Here is a 20,182-nt window from a genome sequence, read left to right as displayed (position 1 = left end):
TTAAAAACAGCCATCTACTTTGATAAAAAGCAGAAAGAATTTGCCAATATCTTGGCCATTTAATAATCTCTATCCCTCAACTTAGAAGTGGTTCTAAATAGCATATTTTGTCTTCTCAAGTTTAGTAGGATTTCACAGCATCCCCCCGCCCCCACAACTAAGGCCTTCTCTAGACTCCCTAATTAAAGCCTTGTTGCATCTCTCCCTAGTCCCTAATGCCTCTTTACATTGTCCCCTATAGTGGTTTTAATTTTCCTTTTCGATATCACTGCATTTGGTTGAAGATTCCCATATTTTCTGTAATGTGACTGCCTCCCCTAGTTTTAAGTTATAGGATGTTTATAACAAATCTCTGTACTTCTGAGGGTTGGAGTGTTTGCTTATGTATGTAACACAGTCCTGGTGAGATGAAATGCTTTTAACTGAAAAATCCTTAAAGGATTACAAGATTGGAATTTATCTGCCATTCTATATACCTGCGTTATTTAGCATGGAATTGTAGAGAAGCAAGGCCGCAACTAGAACTCATTTACTCAATTTTCTTAGAACTCAATTTTCTCAGTCCAAAAAGAAAAAAAGTGAAAGTGAACTCCCTCAGTCGTGTAGACTCTTTGAGACCCCCATGGACTACAGCCTACCAGGCTCCTCTGTCCATGGAATTTTCCAGGCAAGAATACTGGGATCTTCCCGACCCAGGGATCGAGTCTGGGCCTCCTGCATTGCTGGCAGACACTTTTACCGTCTGAGCCATCTGGGAAGCCCTCTCAGTCCAATGCACTTCACTATAGAAGAGAGAAGAAAGGGATAAAGAATGAGTCACTCAGTCGTGTGCCACTCTTTGCTACCCCTCTCCGCCAGGCTCCTCTTGTCCATGGGATTCTCCAGGCAAGAATACTTAAGTGGCTTGGCTTTCCTTTCTCCAGAGGATCTTCCGGACCCAGGGATAGAATCCGGGTATCCTACACTTAAAGTGGATTCTCTACCGTCTGAGCCACTGGGGAAACTCAGAATAAGGGCTGGGTTCAAATTCACCTCCTCGCCCTATTTACTAGATATGGGCCCGTTCTGTTCATAGTTTCTAACTTCTTAGGGTTCCGAAAATTAAAAGTTTATATGTGTAATTTCCCAGGCTCAGTAAATACTTGAAAAAATGTTTCCATAAATGAAGTGTTCACAAAAGAAAACTAAAGCCTTTTCCTGTATAGACAATGAGAGTCAAATGTACAGTGATTCTTTGGCCTCTACATGTCGATTTTGTTGTACCGACTATGTAGGGGTGGTGAAATAGCTGCGGCCTAAGATCACACACAGAGCGCCCCAAATCCGCCTGGACATCAGCCACGATGAGAAACGTAAAGAGCTGTCCCCACCGAGCAGGTCCCACAACCCACGCTCCCTCCGCCTCACTCTCTCCGGAGCTGAGTTGCTGACAGACACCTCTTCTAGCCACCCAGCCTCGCCTTTTCGCAGCGCCCCGCCCCCTGAGCTCGATAGATAGCCAATGGTGACACAGAGTCGTAGGCTCAGTATCCAATCAGTGGCTGGGAGCCCGGAAAGGCATGGTTAGAAGTGGCTGGCGCTGCCAGAAAGCGAGTGGCGCGGCGCAGCGGCAGAGGTAAGATGGCGGCTGTGCTTGCTCTTCGCTTTTGGAGTTAGGCTGCTGCTTCGCCCCTTCTGTTTGTTCCGAGCTGCTACTCTGTCTCAATCAGCGTCAGGGGCGCTTTACTCCTCTTGGCTTCCAGGACCCAGATTCGCCTGTGCTTGGAGTCTTAGGACAAAATGGCGCTTGCACGGGCCTCCGAGGATGGGCAGGGCCCAGCCTTCAGCTTTGAGGCGGGCCGGGACAAAGGCGGCATGCGGGGAGGCGGAGGTCAGGGTGGGGCGGGTGGGTCTGCGGCGTTGCGCCGCGGCGTGCGGCAGGAGCTGGCGCTTCCGCCTCTTGCTGCTTCTCCCTCGTGTGGCGACCGTGCGAGCCCTTGAGATACTTTGAACGTGGCTGTGGTCGGAGTTGGGGGAGGGCTTGGACAGAGAAGTTGAGATGAGGCAAATTCAGTAACATCTTGGTAGACTTGGGCGGAAGGGAGTTAAGGAGCGTGACTTCCGCCTGGCGTTTTAGAAGCCGCGCGCAGTCTGCCCGGGTATTGTGGAGCTGGGCTTTTCGGGAAGGGTAAGGGCTTTTTGATCTTTGTGCAGCCCTGCAGGTTTTGGTATGAACAGGATTCGGATTCACGTCTTGCCGACCAATCGGGGGAGGATCACCCCAGTGCCCAGATCTCAGGAGCCCCTGTCTTGTTCGTTTACTCATCGTCCATGTTCGCAACCTCGTCTGGAGGGGCAGGAATTTTGCATTAAGCATATCCTTGAAGACAAGAATGCGCCTTTCAAGCAGTGTAGTTACATATCGACGAAGAACGGAAAAAGATGTCCCAGTGCTGCCCCAAAGCCTGAGAAGAAAGATGGGTATGTGTGTGTATATATATATATATGTGTGTGTGTGTATATATATATAGAGAGAGAGAGAGAGAGAGACAAATAGATACCTGTCGAATGTACTTTTAGTTATTAAGTGAGAGGAGGATGTGGCAGGATGTGGCCTTGGAAAAAGTCGCCAAGTTTTTTAGGCCACGTGTTTGTAAAATTGAAGTTACGGGTATATCCTTGGAAAAATTTTTAAAATGGTGAAAATGAGGAGACATCTCCTAGTTGGGCCATTTTATTATCTCTTTGGCTATTTTACCTTGTGAAGGTTGCTCAGTCGTGTCCGACTCTTTGCGACCCTGTGGACCATACAGTCCATGGAATTTTCCAGGCCAGAATACTGGAGTAGGTAAGCCTTTCCCTTCTCGAAGGGATCTTCCCAACCCAGGGATCGAACCCAGGTCTGCGGCATTGCAGGCAGATTCTTTACCAGCTGAGCCACCAGGGAAGCCCTGTAAAATAAATTCTTAAGCCTAGGTTCCATGGCTCTTTTGGCTGTCCTTGAATCTTAGGTAATGGAAAATTGTATACATGTGTATTTTTCTAGGAAAAGATTTCATCATTTAAAGTATCCATGCAGAAATAATTTGGCTAGATAATTCTGCATTGTGTCCCACATCTTACTACCTACAATGGATTGATTTTGAAGTGTTATAAAATGTAAAATGGCCTTCCAGAACCAATTTTGAGAGATGAAAGTGGATCAGTGTGACTTGTTGCAAAATGATACCAGCATTTTTATAGTTGGAATATTTCCTTAGATGGATAGATCACTAGGGTATGTTAACCTGCATTTCCCTTCAGTAATACCAAATGAGTTGACCTTGCCTGTTAAATTACTCTGCCTCACTAGCATTTTTAATCTATAAATGAAGATAATAGTCATTTTGATTTCCTGAAAATGATCTAAAGATCACTGTCTGTGGAAATCACTGAACTCTTGTAAGAGGGAGCATGAGTATGAAACGTTAATATTTTGTCTCCTTAGGGTATCCTTCTGTGCTGAACATGCTCGGAGGAATGCCCTGGCACTTCATGCGCAAATGAAAAAGACTAATCCAGGGCCTGTGGGTGAAACACTGTTGTGCCAGCTGAGCTCGTACGCTAAGACGGAGCTGGGGTCTCAGACTCCAGAAAGTAGCCGCAGTGAAGCCAGCCGAATTCTGGGTAAGGATCTTCTTTCTCATAATGAAAACACAGGAAGAAAGTTAACAAAGAACTTTGGTTTATCTCAATGCCTTGAACATATGTGGCACTTGAAAGTACAATATTATTATTAATTCACTGCCAGTTTGGGAGAATTCAGGACTGCTGCTGTTCACCAGTCTTTTTGGTTTTAATTAGTGTGTGTTTAGGTTTACTTTATCCTGAGTTTATGACTCTTTCAGTGCTGTTTTTATACTTTACTTTGTTAGGTAAGATAATTTCAGGAAACAATAATTTTAAGTTGATCTTTCTGTCCTTTTGAGGCTATGGTTAACTCATTTGTGTTATAAGTACTTATACTCAGGAAGTATGTTTCTTAAGCCATTTTTATTTGCCAGTGCTTCTGTATTAAGCATTTTTAATTTTAAGATTTGGATTGGTGTGTTAAGTAATCTAGTTTTGTGTGGTGGAGTTACAGAGGTGGGAAGTCTTAATGGCTGCTCTCCCTTCCTTGCCTCAGATGAAGACAGCTGGAGTGATGGGGAGCAGGAACCCATTACTGTGGATCAGACATGGAGAGGTGACCCTGACAGTGAAGCTGATAGCATAGACAGTGATCAAGAAGATCCCCTAAAGTAAGTTGTAACTCCACATAGGGCTTTGAAATATTTTAGAAGGTAGTATGTGGAATGTAGTACTGCATGCTGTTAATAGATTAATAAGCTAGGAGGGTTGAAGATAGCTTAGCTATTTGTGAGCAGTAATAGCTTCTGCATATTAAAGTGTCATTATTCATCACCATCTTGCCTCAGAGTAGGATTTGATTCTTTTTTTAGAAGTCTTGTAATTTGGGAAAATTTTTGGACATCAAATTCTACACGTGAGAAAGTGCAGGGGGAAAATAGATTTCTTGGACATAGGAGTTGAGAGGTGGGTAGAGATCAGAGAAGAGTGATGAGAATTTGTGCTTGACTTAAACCTCAGGAATAAAAAACTGATTATATTTGAATAACAACTTTTCTCCCTCCAAAGTTCTGATTAATTTATATTTTATTTACCTTTATATGTTTAGGAAAAATTAAAAGGTGTTTAAGAGCTTCCTTTGGTTTCATGCCTAAGAAAGAGAAACTGATTCAGAAACCCAGGAGTAATTGTCCTAATTACATCTTACTGAGGTTCTGCTCTTTACCTAACCCACGATTGCTTTGGAGTTACAGAACATTGCCACTCAGAAGTCCAGTGTTTCTGTGTCTGATAGTTTGGGTTTAGTTTTTGTTTTTTCCTAACTTCTATCTCTTGATACTTCCCACTGACAGTTTAGGTGGAAGAACTCTTACATAGTGGGAGGGGTGATGCATTTCTAGACTTGACTGTGTTTGACAAATTCTTAGAATAGCGTCTTCTTCATTCCTTGGATTCTGAAGTTTATAAGAAGTCATTTAGGGTTCTATTTTCTGAGTAGAACAGTTTCATCTATTTTAAGTAATCTGAATTTAGAGAGCTATTCATGAACTACTTGTTTGGAAAGTCCATGTAAGTAGTTTGAGAAGAAAGGCTTGTTTCTAGCAGGATATTTTCATAGTAGAAACTTTATACTAAGCCATAGATAGATGTAGATATTATAGATATTATATATATATAGATAGATGTGGATATAGATAGATATAGATGTAATTTGTATAGTTACATTGTGCTTCTGGAAATGCCGTACTTGATTGTTTGAGGTGTACGTGCTGTAGGATCACAAAGTGATTGTCTTTGGGTGTGGTAAACACTCAGTTTGTAAGGTCCAGAAACTTTATTTTGTCTGTGCTAATCTAGAGTGGGTCAATCTTCACTGATCCACATTCATGCTAACCTGACTTACATACAGGAGATTGGTGGTTTGGTCGCCAAGTCGTGTCCAACTCTTGCGACCCCATGGACGGTAGCCTGCCAAGTTCCTCTGTCCATGGGATTCTCCAGGCACGAATACTGGAGTGGGTTGCCATTTCCCTTCTCCAGGGGATCTTCCCAACCCAGGAATTCTTCCTAGGATTCGAATCTGGATCTCCTGCATTGTAGGCAGATTGTTTACCGACTGAGCTAGGAGGGAAGCCCTTACAGGAGATTGTTACATGAAACAAAATACCAGTTAATTTTATGAGAGATATAAGTGTTGAAAGGGCTAGATGTCAGTTTCCCCTGAAAGGAACAAAGGGAAAAAACAATTTAACATGATACAATAAGTGATTCCCTTTTTTGAAATTGGTCTAATAATAAACCTAGACTTATATTTGTGCATATCAGAGCAAGAAGAGTTAGAACACGATTTTTTAAATTATAACTAGTTGTGAATATTTGTGGCTCCATCTTTAAATAAATGACTCATTTGTCACATGAACTAGGCATTTACCTTAGTTAGGATGCTCATCCGCCTCCCCAAATGATTTGTTGTAAATTGTAGTCCCCAGTTAAATTCTCTTCTGGGTACAATGAATTTAATTTCATTTTAACAAATGATGTTAGGTTAAGGCCTCAGTATTTTAGGGATTCAGGTATTAATGCAGACATGCCCCATTTTCCTGAATATGAATAACCTCATCACCTTGTTTAAACATTAGATAATTTTGAAATTTTCACATTTTCTGAATCTTAGATTTTGCCGTTTTTCTAATTTCAGAGTCCTTTGTAGTTGTATTTTTCTTATACACAGGTATTATCTCCTGTTTATATTTAAGAAAAGTTTTTGGCAGAGATTATTTGCTCTCAGTCCTAAAGTTAATAGTTTTATTCTGTGTGTTTCAGTGATTTAAGAGTTAAATTTTAAAGAGCACATACTTTTTGGATTTAAAATTAATATATAGTTCATGTATATTTTGCCTTTTAAATAATAGAAATAATTTTTACTAGGTCAAAATACGAGAGTATCAAGTCGAGGTATATATCTAGCTTTTTTTTTTATTTCTAGAATAAGTTTTTTTTTTTTTTTTTAAAGTTAATTCATAGTTGGTAGCAAAGCTTAATAAAGTTGATGTGGATCTATATCTTTGGCAATTAAGGGTTTCTCCAGGGTACTATATTTTGAGAATATTGTCGAGAATGAGGTGAGGACATTGACTAGCCATTGGGATCAGTGTTTTGAGGGCTGGTATAAACTCCAAAATACAAGTGTAGCTTATTTTTATTTATTTATTTTTGGCTATGCTTTGTGGCTTATGGGGTCTTAGTTGCCTGAACAGGGATTGATTCCAGGCCTTTCACCAGTGAGAGCGTAGAATCCTAACCACTGGACCATCAATTAAAAGTGTACTTTTAAATTAGAAGTTGTAATTGTTTGTGATCTTTTGTACTTTAATTAAAATATATTGAGATACATGCTACTAAATTAACACTTTAATTTACTGGTAAGTGATTTTTTCTGTATTAAATTATTAAAGGGAACAAGACTGTAGATTAATAAAAGTTTTGAGTGTTCTGTTATCTTTACTCCTGTTTAAACATAATGCAAATAACTGGGGAGCATAATGAAACATTTTTCCTTATCCACATTTTGAAATCATACATTAGTATTCATTCTTGGGTATTTTGTTTTTTAATAACAATAATAAAATGCTGTGGAAACATTTTTATTTAGTAAGGTGATTGTCTTAGCACTGACTGCTTGTTGAATAGCAAACCTAAGTCTAACCTTCACTCTTTGCTCCTTTTAAGCTTGGGTCTTATTGTTGTGCCTTCTTATCCTTTTTGAATCATCTTATTCTAGACATGCTGGTGTCTATACAGCAGAAGAAGTGGCCCTGATTATGCGTGAGAAGCTTATTCGTTTGCAGTCTTTGTACATTGATCAGTTTAAACGACTTCAGCATCTGCTCAAAGAGAAGAAGCGACGTTACTTACACAATCGCAAAGTGGAACATGAAGCTCTAGGCAAGTTTTATGCCAGTTCCAACAACCTGTTGTGGGTTTAATCAACATGTGAATTTGGTAGTTAGACTTACTTCTTTTTTGTTACCTGGACTGGAGAAGGATTTGCTTTTGAAACTGTTTGAAGATGCATCCTTGGTTGCTTGGCAGATAACATTTTGACTGTTTCGACTTTCCAGGTAGTAGTCTCCTGACTGGCCCAGAGGGACTTTTGGCCAAAGAACGAGAAAACTTAAAGCGTCTGAAATGTCTTCGTCGGTATCGTCAGCGCTATGGAGTGGAAGCCTTACTACACAGGCAGCTGAAGGAGCGCAGAATGCTGGCCACAGATGGTGCCGCCCAACAGGTAATTTGTGTATATACCTCTAAGGTGTATATGTTTGCTTTTACAGAGTTATGGTGAACACTGTTGTATAGTTTTGGTTCTAAAATCTAACTAGGGTTACAGGGCTTCTCTGATGGCTCAGATAGTAAAGAATCTGCTTGCAACATGGAAGACGTGGGTTCAATCCCTGGTTTGGGAAGATTTCCTGGAGAAGGAAATAGCTATGCACTCCAGTATTATTGCCTAGAGAATCCATGGACAGAGGAGCCTGGTGCGCTACAGTCTATGGGTTCGCAAAGGGTTGGATGTGACTGAATGATTAACTCTCACTTTCAAAATTTTTGTTCTGAAATCTAACTTATTGGACATGGGCTATATTGAGCACTTACCTGGGAGTCCAGAGACATGGGTTTTAGTTCCCTTCTGATCAATTCTGTGCCTGCTCTGATAAATGAACCTATCTGGACTCTTTTATTTTCATCTGCATATTGAAGGATTTCTATAGATTTCTAAGTTACTTGGTTCAGAAATCTTCATTTCAGAAATAGGCACAGAACACCTAACAGTTTGTGACTCTTGTTTTAGAAAGCAGAGAAATAAGTAGAATAATAAGAACAATGAATGTCAGTAAGTTTGATGAAACAAGTTAAGTGATCATTTTTAAATTTGTTTAAAACGACTTTTAAACAAAATGTCAGTAATTCCATTTTTCTCATTTTTTTGAGGCTCAGCATAAGACTACAATTTAAGATAAGTAAAAGGTAGTTTGAAAAATGCTAGGCCTGTGTATTACACTTTTGTAATACGGAGGAGTTGTATTTCAGATTATGTTTGGCTTGTTATTTGGACATGAGGTTAAAATTTTTTTTTTCCTTTTGTATAGCATCGGTGAATAAATTGTTAAATGATAGATAATTTATTTTGACTGACATGTTTTCTCATTTTAGGCCCATACCACTCGTTCCAGTCAGAGATGCTTGGCCTTTGTGGATGATGTTCGTTGTTCCAATCAGTCTCTTCCAATGACCAGACACTGCCTTACCCGTATCTTTTTTGCTCTGTTTAGTTTGCTAGCTAATCTGAAGGCTAGTGGGGATCTGTGATAGTTTAGTTAATTGAAGGTCTTTGTATTCTTTTGGCCCTGAATCAAGGCCAGCAGTTTGCTGAAGCTGTTGGTTTCAAACAGGAGCCTAAAGAAGTCTCTTTCTATGGTCTGTTGGCCATTTCAGATCTTGGAAATGTAATGGTCAATTCATTAGAAAGAAACATCTCAGTCATTGGTGATAGGGGCTAATACTTATTTGTAGTTGATTAATACTAGTATTCCAAAATTTAGAGATCCCTGGTTTAACTTTTTCATTAAAATTATAATAATGTTAAGTCCAGTTACTATAAAAGAAAACTGTTGTGTATCCAAAAACAGGGGGATGATTCTGAACTGTGAGCCGTCTTTGAATATTATCCTTTTGTGTGGTCAGGCCATGGCTTGTATATTTTAGTTTTCATTCAAATAGGAAACTTACATTTATAATTCGGTTGTAAAATTTTTTGAGTTGTGTATTAGATTATGAAAGTGCATCTACATTATGAACATTGATTGAGAAAAGTAACTTTCATAGTTAATGCACTTTTAAAATATAATCTTTATTATATGAAAGGCATAAATCTTGTTGGATTTCATTTGCCTGGCAAAATACACAAATATTTGGAAAGTAAAATGTATTTTCTTTGGTAAGCGAAGGAAAGCTTTCTTTTTTGAAAGGAAAACTGATTTTTTTTCTATTTTGTTTATTAAATACAAGTTTATTAATGTAACATGTTTAATAAAGGATTATGTCCTTGATATCAGTATATAAAATTTTTATACAGAGTAATTAAAGATAAATACTGAAAACATAATTGGGCAAAGGCTATCTATGGACAGATTAAAAGAAGCGGCTGATAGTTGAGAAGTATTCATCTTCACTGTAAATAAGTGAAATAAGAAAACAAGGAAGTTTTTTTAATCTATGCATTTTGTTTTTCTTTTTGGCTGCACTGCCACAGCCTGTGAGTTCTTAGTTCCCTGACCAAGGATTGAACCCAAGTCCTGGCAGTGAAAGTGCTGAGTCCTAACCACTGGACCACCTGGGAATCCCCTAATCTAGAAATTTGATACTTATCTATGTATGAAATAGAATTAGTTTCAAAAGTTTGTGAGGAAATAGTGAAATGGGCCCTTCTAAACACTGCCAGTGAAACTGTAAAGTGGTACAGGCTTTTTAGAAAGCAGTTTGACAATATTCATATATATATTTTTTCTTTTTTAACGTTCATGTTCTTTGATGTCATCTCTGGGAATTTAAGAGGATAATCAAATACAGATGACTATTTTTACATAAAATTCTTCCAACTGGAGACAGCCTTAAAATTTTCAGGGATGGAAAATAGGAAAATTTTGATGAAATGTAATATGGAATATGTTCAGGAATTAAATATATTTAAAGTTTATGAATGACCAGAAAATGATAGTGACAAAAATAGAATATGGGATTCAGTAGAGTATGGTTTTGACTACATGGAACTAATACTGGGAGGGAGTATGACAGAAATGTGACTTTTTGGATGGGGGGGTTGTGAGTGCCCTTTCCCTCTGCCTTGTGCTTGAAGGTTTTCTTCAGTGGCCTTGAATTACTTTATAAGGCAAAAACCCAACTTATGGATATTAAAGAATATTCTAGACTTTTTCTTACTGCACTATACTCAGTTTATTAGAATTTTAATATTTTAAAAAGCAAAGTTGAACATAAAATGTATTTGAAAAGAGAAGGGAAGTATTATTTTTCTCTTTTATGTTCTTTTCCTTTCCACTCCATGGTTGCCTAAGTCACTTACCCTTCCTTAAGTCCTTATCCCAGAGAAAGATGCGACTGCCATTGGTGACCTGTTAACTCTTTACTCTGGTCTAATGGAGAGAGCCCTGGACTGAAAGTGAAGGACCCAGTCTCTAGTTGTAGGTCAACCATTCCCTTCTTTGTCTGTTGTCCCCATCTGAAAGGAAAGGGGGGGAGGAGGGGGGTAGAAGGTTTTTCAGGGATATTGTGATAATAAATAAGAGGCTTGTGAAAGTCCTTTGAATTACATGAAAAGTTCTAATTAAAACATTTAATGGATTAACATTTAAGATTTTGATAATTTAAACAAGATTGGGCTTCTTAAGCACACAGATTGCAGTTTGTTGTTCACTTGATAATTGGTTTTCATTTCAATAGTTATTTATTTACAGTGAGCTATATGCTGTATCTTGAGAGCAGTAGTTCTTAGCTGGGGCCATTGTCCCCCAATTGGCAACGTGTGGAGACATTTTTGTCCGTCATAGCTCTGGTGGGGGTGCTGCTGACATCTAGTGGGCAGAGGCCGGGAATGCTGCTAGTAAGCATCCTACAGCACTCAGATAGCCATAATGCTGGTAGTGGTAGTGCTGTGTCAACTCCGTTTTAGAGAGTTTGGCAAGTTCTAAGAATGGATTAAAAAAAGCAACTTTCTTCAGGAGGTTTTATTTGGCTTAAAAATTATAATGTACATTAGATTTTTTACCTGTAAAAAATTACCTTAAAATTTGGAGGATTAAAAATTATCCATACTTGCATAATCAGTTTATAGAAAATTGGATACAATCAATTTATAGAAAATTGTGCTTTCTTGTTTAAAAAATGAGCCCAAATTTGAAATGACTGTTAATTTAGGGAAAACAACTGTGTAGTTAGGATATCAGGAAATGCTAAAACTTGAGAAAAATATATTTTGCAGACTGACTTCTGAAATTTTGCTATCTAATCATGATTTCATTGTTCGTTCATCCTACAGCGCTTCTTTGCCAACTTGGAAATATAGCCCCTTTCTGCTTCTACCCATAATAGAAGTTGTTAGGACTCCTGGAGTGTTCTTGGAGTACTTCTTTCCATGGGCCCTTATTAAAGCAAAGTATTTCCTGTTAGAGTATGATACCTAATTACATTACTAGAGCTTCTGTTTTCCCCAGTACCCTGCTTCTTTTAAACAAATTTATGTAATAAACATTTTGGAAACACAGTTCAAAATGTTTTTTTTTTAAAAATAGAAACAACCTTCTGCCCATCTGCTTAACATCAGAAACAACATTGTATCTTTTAACTCTTGGAAGGAGTCTTGCAGAGGTAGGGGCCTCTGCAAGCTATTTGCTTTTGCCGAGACATTTATTCTAGATAGGCATAGATTTCTAGGATCATTACTGTTGACACTTAGCACTATGTTTTTAAATGTTTTATATTTGACCCTCATAGAATGAGATTAGTGTCTGTTCTAAAGTGTAGATCCTGAAATGGAGGTTGGGGGCAAGTTTTACAGTACTAGTAGAGCTAGAATTACTCTAGTAAATGAAAATTTGAGAAATAACTTTAAAAATTGTAACCTGCATTTGATTCTGTATCAAATGTAACTAGTAATCTTGTGTAGTCCAGACCTTGAATTTTACATGGCAGACAACTTTTTTGTGCCTTGGATAGATCCATTTTATTTCCCTTGACCATTTTTCTACAGATATTTGTCAGGACACGAATCAGGTTCTCTTCAAATGCTGCCAGGGGTCTGAAGAGGTACCCTGCAACAAACCAGTTCCTGTAAGCCTTTCTGAGGATCCTTGCTGCCCACTGCATTTCCAGTTGCCTCCTCAGATGTATAAGCCCGAGCAGGTACTGTCTGTGCCAGACGATCTGGAAGCCGGCCCCATGGATCTGTACTTGAGTGCTGCCGAGCTTCAGCCCACTGAGAGTTTACCTCTGGAGTTCAGTGATGTAAGTTAGAGAAGCTCTGCTCTGGTTGGCCCTAGAGGCAAGGCCTTATTTATTAATGGTGAGACTAGGTTAGTCATTTGTGGTTCAAAAAAGAAAAAAACTGATAAATTTTTTGAAATAATATGTATGGTCATATTTGTATGTTAACACATTCATTTGGAGACAGTTTAAATTTACAGAAGTTTTTCTGAGGGCATGATAAGGGAAATTATAAACTAAGAGAAGTTGGAGGAAAGTCTCTTTGTGATTGGATTTATGTAGCTGGGAAATTTGGTGCCCATTCACGAGGTAATTCACTAGAATCTTAATAATACAAATGAATTCCAATATCTACTCAGCAGTGCAGTGTTTTGGTGTGTAGTCAGGGTTATCGTTTCTAGATTAATGTGTCCCCCCCAAAAAACAGCCCTAAACTTAGCTCTGCCTACTGTTTTTCATTTTTGATAGTTATTAAAGATTCTTTCATGAACAGACTTGGATATTATTGAACTCTCTAAATATTTATTGTGACAACCTTCTAAGTGTATATACTTGATTGCCTTTTTTAGTCTGCTCCTCGCTCTTAAATGCATCTCTCATTGTATTTGCTTCCCTAATTAGCACTACCCTACTATGTCATTCACTTTAGGGATCATTTGACGTTCCCTCTCTTTAGCACTTGGCTTAATCTTTAGCTTTCTGAGTAAGGTTTCCATTATTTATTATGAAGATAAATCTTCTGATTTTAATAAGATGTCTTGTGTATAACCATGGCATATTTGAAGTGACAAATCTAAATAGAAAATTTAGTAAAGGTTGCAGTATTGTTTGTGTAGGAGTAGAAGCAGGATTTGGATGGCCTACAGTATTGCTCACTAAAAAGATACATCAGGAAAGGCTAATAACTTAAAAAGTGGTACTGATTCAGTAAACTGATTCGGTGAATCAGTAAGCTGATTCCAAGGAATTCCCTGGAGGTCCAGTGGTTGGGACTGGGTGCTTTCACTGCTGTGGCCTGGGTTCATTCCCTGGTTGGGGAGCTGAGTTCGCACAAGCCCAGTGGTGTGGCCCAAAAAGAAGAGTGAACTGAATGAATTTCCTTACCCTCTTTTTTGATTGTATACTGTCTGTGGGCTCAGTATATTAATGTTTGTCACTTTATGACAATAAAATTATACTTTTGGTTATAATCTTGATTATGATTGCTTTTTAAAACATTTCTTTCTGGACTTCCCTGGTAGTTCAGTGGTTTGCACTCCCTACTTCCACTGCAGGGGCATTGGTTTGATCCCTGATGGGGAAACTACGATCTGGCAAGGTGCATGGCACAGCTAAGAAAATTAAAAACAATTAAAAAATTTTTTCTTTCAAACAAATTCATAGGATAGGAGAATCTTAGAGATTATATACTCTAGTGCTTTCCATAGTTTTCCAGTGAGATCGTGTTGAAGAGAGTAAATGAATAGATAGCCTTAGATTGATGGGCAAATTTTTGTCCACTTTTCTTCATTTTTACATGTAAAGAAAACCCAAAGAGGTACTATCTTTCCTTTTTTTAAAAAAAACTTAGTAACATGAACAGATTTATCTGTTTTGAAAACAACCTGATCAAGTACTATGTTGCCAGATTCCCTTCACATAGTAATGTATATATGTAGAAATCAGCACGTTTTATTTAGATCTACTAGATTATTGTTAATTTTTTTTTATTGTTAATTTTTGTTTCATGTGATTGTTAATTTCTAGAGCCATTTCTGTTTTGACCCTTTTGTTTCCCCTTTCACTTGTTTTTGTCATTAATTTTAAAGAGTGTTCTCTCTCAAACTTCTGATGATTTAGATCTGAGAAAATATGACTCTTTTTGTTGAAGATTATATTCTTGTTTGCTTTTCAGAGAATAATAACACAAAATGTTAGTGATTATGAGATGTGAAAGAATGTACGAGAAGTAACTTTATTTTTGAGAATCTAATGGGTTTTTAAGAGGGACCTTTGTTGTTAGAGGCTTAAAAGTGATAATTAGCTATTAGTACTTGATCATCTATTATGTCCATATTAATGTACTTTAGATGAACCACATTGGTCATTTAAAAAGTAGTTTTATTGTTTGGAGGTAAAAATTCTCCAGAAAATGTTGAAACACATTCAAATGCAGTTTTATAAAAGAATTTTTGTCCTCCCATAAATTCTGAATATTGTAGTCTTGCTGGGAAAAAATAGTTTCTTAATTATGTGAATTCTACCCAGCAATCCTCCTGTGTTCCTTCTTAGATATCGTTTCTGTAACTTAATAATAATTTCTGGTAACTTGTGGGAGGACCAGGTATCAGACATTAACACTTGCCTGTTTTCTGTCCTTTGATCTAAGGATATTTGACAAATAATAATTTAATACCTTAATCCTGTTACTTTGAGCTTGCTCTCTTTTTGTGTTTGTTTGTTTTCTTGAGTTTTATATTTGACATCAGAACAAAATGTGGATTCTTTCCTATGTTATGGTACGTCTCCACATGTTCCTCTTACGTTAGGCGTTTCTGCTGATCCTTTCTTCCTCTCTTATTTTAGGTTCCTGTTCCCAATTTTAATTCTCATAATGGACAACACTCAATATGTGAAGAAAGCCTTTTTAGTATCTATTTTTCTTTGAAAACTTTCTATGCCATTGTCATTTCGAGACTTTGAAACGTTTTGCCACATTACTTATGTGGGTTCTTTTAAATTTCACATTAGTTACTTATGCAGTTGACTCTTCAACAACATGGGCTTGAGCTTGTGTGGGTTCACTTACTATGCAGATTTTTTTTTTCCAGTGCATACTTTTTACAGTCTTCATGATCTGTGGTTGATTGAATCTGAGGGTACAGAACCATGGACTCTGATTTCCGACTGGACATTGTGGCCCCTGACCACTGCATTGTGCAAGGATCAAGTGCATGATAATTGTGCATACTAAAAGAATTGGATAGAACAGTTGACAGTTTTTTTTTTTCCCCCTTCTGTCTGCAGCATGCAGGATCTTAGTTCCTTGAAACAAGTACAGGGATCAAACCTGCACCCCCTACAGTGGAAGCATGAAGTCTTAACCACTGGGCTGCCAGGGAGTCCCAGTAGTTAATAGTCTTAATGGTGTGAGAACACTGGTTTCTGTGTATAGAAGTTTCTAACACATCTGAAATATATGTTAGGTAGCCAGCTATATCCTTTTCCTTATGTTTCTGCTCAGATTGAGCAGCTTTAAGTCTAGCACATCCTTTATCAGTTCAGTTCAGTCGCTCAGTCGTGTCCAACTGCGACCATGGACTGCAGCACGCCAGGCCTCCCTGTCCATCACCAACTCCTGGAGCTCACTCAAACCCATGTCCATTGAGTCGGTGATGCCATCCAACCGTTTCATCCTCTGTCGTCCCCTTCTCCTCTCGCCTTCAGTCTTTCCCAGCATCAGGGTCTTTTCAGATGAGTCAGTTCTTAACATCAGGTGGCCAAAGTATTGGAGTTTCAACTTTAGCATCAGTCCTTCCAATGAATATTCAGGACTGATTTCCTTTAGAATGGACTGGTTGGATCTCCTTGCTGTCCAAGGGACTCTCAAGTGTCTTCTCCAACACCACAGTTCAAAAGCATCAATTCCTCAGTGCTCGGCTTTCTTTATAGCCCAACTCACATCCATACATGACTACTGGAAAAACCATAGCTTTGACTAGATGGACCTTTGTTGGCAAAGTAATGTCTCTGCTTTTGAATATGCTGTCTAGGTTGTTCATAACTTTTCTTCCAAGGGGCAAGTGTCTTAATTTCATGGCTGCAGTCACCATCTGCAGTGATTTTGGAGCCACCAAAAATAAAGTTTCTCACTGTTTCCACTGGAGAAGGAAATGGCAACCCACTCCAGTATTCTTGCCTGGAGAATCCTGTGGACAGAGGAGCCTGGCAAGTCACAGTTCATGGGGTCTCAAAGAGTCTGACACAACTGAGCAACAAAACACACCCACACACACAGTTTCCCTTGTTTCCCCATCTATTTGCCATGAAGTGATGGGACCAGATGCCATGATAAGTTTTCAGAATGTTGAGTTTTAAGCCAACTTTTTTACTCTATTTAGTTTCATCGAGAGGGTCTTTAGTTCTTCGCTTTCTGCCATAAGGGTGGTGTCATCTGCGTATCTGAGGTTATTGATATTTCTCCCAGCTATCTTGATTCCAGCTTGTGCTTCATCCAGTCCAGCATTTCGCATGATGTACTTTGCATATAAGTTAAATAAGCAGGGTGACAGTATACAGCCTTGACATACTCCTTTCCCAATTTGGAACCAGTCTGTTGTTCCATGTCCAGTTCTAACTGTTGCTTCCTGACCTGCATACAGATTTCTTAGGAGGCAGGTAAGGTGGTCTGGTATTTCCATCTCTTGAAGAATTGTCCACAGTTTGTTGTGATCCACACATTCAAAGGCTTGAAAGTTATAGTCCTTCCTTTACCTGAAGGATATGATTCTTCGTTTTGGTGATGAAAACCAAGGGAAAGGATTTTGAATTCTTTAGACTTATTTTTAAAGCGTAGAACTTCACTTTTCTCAAGAAGCTGAATTACTGGAGACATGGATCCTCTGTAAAGTGCCTTGAACACAGGACAGTTTAAACCCTTGGATAGTTTCCACTCTTGGGAAGCAAGAGTTTAGCAGTAGAAAGCAGAGGCATGAAAGTGAATTTGACACATTGTCTGAGCTTTTATAGCGCTTTAGGCCCTGAATCAAGACCAGTAGTTTGCTGTAGCTGTTGGTTTCAGACAGGAGCCGAGAGCATTGTCTTCCTATGGTCTGTTGGCTTCAGCCCTCCAGTGGGAATAGCCAGTTCAATTGGAAGAAACATAGTCTGTAGGATATAATGTCATGTGTGTGTATTTTAAAAGGCAGTTGGATTATGTTAGGTTTAAAAATCAGGAACTTACTCTCTGTGGGCATAATGACTTAACCAGAATATTTCCTGGCCATTCAGAAGGACTTTTGAGTTTTATTGTCTTTCTTTTTTCTTCCCTATACCTCTTCCTGTTTTACTCACTTGCTGGCTTTGTGGCTGTTAGAATATTTATCAAGTCGTCTCATATTGTCCAATCTGTTAAGGCAGTATTTCATTTTAATTTATAATTATGCTGCTGTCCATTTTAGATGCATCACTCATGAACTTAAGAGGTTGACTACAACTAGTCTTAGAAGTAATTCCTGTTTTGGGGAGGGCGGGGTGCTGCACAGGTCTAGTTCCCTAACCAGAGGTTGAACCTACACCCTTGGCAGTGAAAGAAAGCATGGAGTCCTAACCACGGGACTGCCTGGGAATTCCCAGTATATGCTTCTTTAAAATACTTTTTATTGTGGTAAGATATTTATAATGTAAGATTTGCCATTTTAAAACATACTATTCAGTAATATTAAGTACATTTAAATTATATTGCATTCATCACCATGATCAATATCCATTGAACTTCCCACAGAACTTTTCTCAGTGCGGATAGAGACTGTATCCATTAAACTGTAACTCCCACATCGCCTCTGTCTCTAGCCCTTGGTAGCTACTATTCTACTTTCTGTCCCTGAATTTTCTTGTTTAAAAAATACTCTTAAAAGCTACTATAGTGGTCTGCACTTTATATTTGACAACAAGAATCAGTACTTTTTGATCTAGTCCCATTTGTTGCATGAACATTTGTTACTGTTTAAAGGTAGACAAGGGGTGAGGGAAGGGTGGGAGAACTGCTGTGAGAGTTGCTAAAAGTAGGCACACTTTAGCTTGTTGATTCACTCGGTGTTGCTGATAGGTTTTTTTCTTTTTCTTTTCTTAGGATTTGGATGTTGTGGGTGACGGTATGCAGTGCCCTCCTTCACCCTTGCTTTTTGATCCTTCACTAACCCTTGAAGATCATCCAGTCAAAGAAATTGCCGAAGGCCCAATGGATATTTTGGCAAGTGAAGAATAACTTCAGCCAGGCAGAGAGCTCCATGCTGGCCCTGCCTGGCATGTACTCCCGGGGGTTGAGGTTGTCATCACTAGCTGTGAAGGTGCCCCTGGTTGCAGTTTTCCAGATGGGCCTTAGAACGTTTACTAGCCCCTGGTCCCCTTATCTGGGAGAGAAGGACATAAATTTATTTGGTTAACTAGGAAAGGTTGAGGCAAGGAATGTAGGTAAATTGTTGATTTAAGGGAGAGTTCAGTATTAGAATTGTTTTCATCATAAAGTTAAGCACAAGCAGTGTGATTTGGTTTCTTTGAGCTTTGGCTGGGACACTCATGGCCCTGACTGAAGACCTGCAGTTACACTATAGCTGTTGGTTTCAAACAGAGGCCCAGAGCACTGTCTTCCTGTGTGATCTGTCGGTTGTTCTGGAACCTCAGCAGGGAATGGCTATTTCATTTGGAAGAAACAACCCACAGCTTTCCTTTTGAGCCTCGGGAATGCTGCCAGTAATGATTTGTGACTCCAGGGGTCAGGAATAGTCAAGTATGGGGAAGAGCAACTACATAGTTATATCTGCTGTCTTGTTCTGGTTGCTTACTGTACATGGGCTTTATATAAGTCAGATTCATGCTGCAGGCCACAACGAATGAGTTTGTAACCAAACTGACTTTGTTTTAACAGGGCCAGATGCAGATGGCTGGAGATGGGTGCAGATCACAGGGACCTCGAAATTCTGAGAAAGCCCCTGCACCATTGTCTCAGAGTGGAATAGCTACTGCAAATGGGAAGCCGGAACCCACTTCTGTTAGTTGATAGCTTGTTCTGGGAACCAGTTGACTTTGGAGGATTTGTATTTCCCATTCTTTAAACAAGTATTTCTGACCCGTCTCTCACTATAAAGGACAGTCCAGACTACCTTGTTTTTCTTTTGGGTTATCGAGTGCTCTAGTCAGATGTTGGGGGCAGGGACCAATAGTGTCTACAAGCTGTGGATGTCTTCCCACTCCATGCAAGGGGGAGAGGTAGGTGGTTCCCATCAGAGCTGCTGGGATTGAGAGTCCTGGAGACTGTGCCTAAGGGAAGAGAGGTTTTTGTAATGCTGTTTCCCAAGTCTTGGGATGTTGAGGGACCCAGTGATTGGTTATCTCTGTCTAGCAGCCTGTATTTTAGCCTTTCCTCACCTCTCATCCTTATTGGGTACTCTGAAGCTCCTCTCCTCAGTGAACTCTGACCCATAGTCTTTGAGAAAATAGCCCACAGAACTGGGCCTTCTTAAACCATCCATCTTGCTTCTAACCTATGTAAATTTCTGTAGTGGCTATCTTATGTAAGATACAATAAAAAATTATTGTACATAGTTTCTATTAAATGTTAAAGTGTTATGAAAATATAAAACAAGGAATTGAATGCATGTTTTGTTTGTATTTGAGAGTGTGGTGTCTATATGTTGGGCGGGGTGGGTTGGGAGCTGTCTGATGGGAAAGGGAAAAGAAGACAGATATCAAAGATTTAAAAACCTGTAATAAGTAAATGGAAAGGGCTCCCTTATTAAAACCTACTTGTCTAGTTATATTTCTGCATATTCCTCCCAAA

At 38.9% G+C, this 20,182-nt stretch overlaps 1 protein-coding gene and 3 non-coding genes across 7 annotated transcripts; all 4 read left to right on the top strand.

Moving 5' to 3' along the window:
* The first annotated feature begins 1,523 nt into the window (after nt 1–1,523).
* Nucleotides 1,524–20,000, top strand: LOC120858178 (KAT8 regulatory NSL complex subunit 2). 4 transcript variants are annotated; one of them, XR_005719799.1, is made up of 11 exons: nt 1,524–1,615; nt 2,194–2,460; nt 3,467–3,645; nt 4,145–4,259; nt 7,370–7,533; nt 7,710–7,876; nt 8,803–8,899; nt 10,753–10,847; nt 12,413–12,564; nt 18,476–18,595; nt 19,271–20,000. XR_005719799.1 is itself a non-coding variant. In XM_040234079.1 (10 exons), exons 1-10 carry the CDS (start codon nt 1,560–1,562, stop codon nt 19,400–19,402), a joined length of 1,449 nt encoding a protein of 482 aa, XP_040090013.1. In that variant the 5' UTR covers nt 1,526–1,559; the 3' UTR covers nt 19,403–20,000. The 4 variants fall into 4 exon arrangements, 2 of the variants coding, with proteins under 2 accessions (XP_040090013.1, XP_040090012.1); XR_005719798.1 differs by having other exon boundaries at nt 12,413–12,666; XM_040234079.1 differs by lacking the exon at nt 10,753–10,847 and having other exon boundaries at nt 1,526–1,615.
* Nucleotides 8,991–9,126, top strand: LOC120858968. The gene has a single exon (XR_005719994.1). It is a non-coding gene; the product is annotated as a small nucleolar RNA SNORA2/SNORA34 family (small nucleolar RNA).
* On the top strand, nt 17,379–17,510 carry LOC120858969. The gene has a single exon (XR_005719995.1). It is a non-coding gene; the product is annotated as a small nucleolar RNA SNORA2/SNORA34 family (small nucleolar RNA).
* Nucleotides 18,922–19,060, top strand: LOC120858973. The gene has a single exon (XR_005719997.1). It is a non-coding gene; the product is annotated as a small nucleolar RNA SNORA2/SNORA34 family (small nucleolar RNA).
* Nucleotides 20,001–20,182: the final 182 nt, after the last annotated feature.

The sequence above is a fragment of the Oryx dammah genome, unplaced genomic scaffold, assembly GCF_014754425.2.
Source record: "Oryx dammah isolate SB20612 unplaced genomic scaffold, SCBI_Odam_1.1 HiC_scaffold_29, whole genome shotgun sequence".
Classification (NCBI taxonomy): Eukaryota; Metazoa; Chordata; class Mammalia; order Artiodactyla; family Bovidae; genus Oryx; species Oryx dammah.
This window is presented reverse-complemented; position numbering and strand designations above follow the sequence as displayed.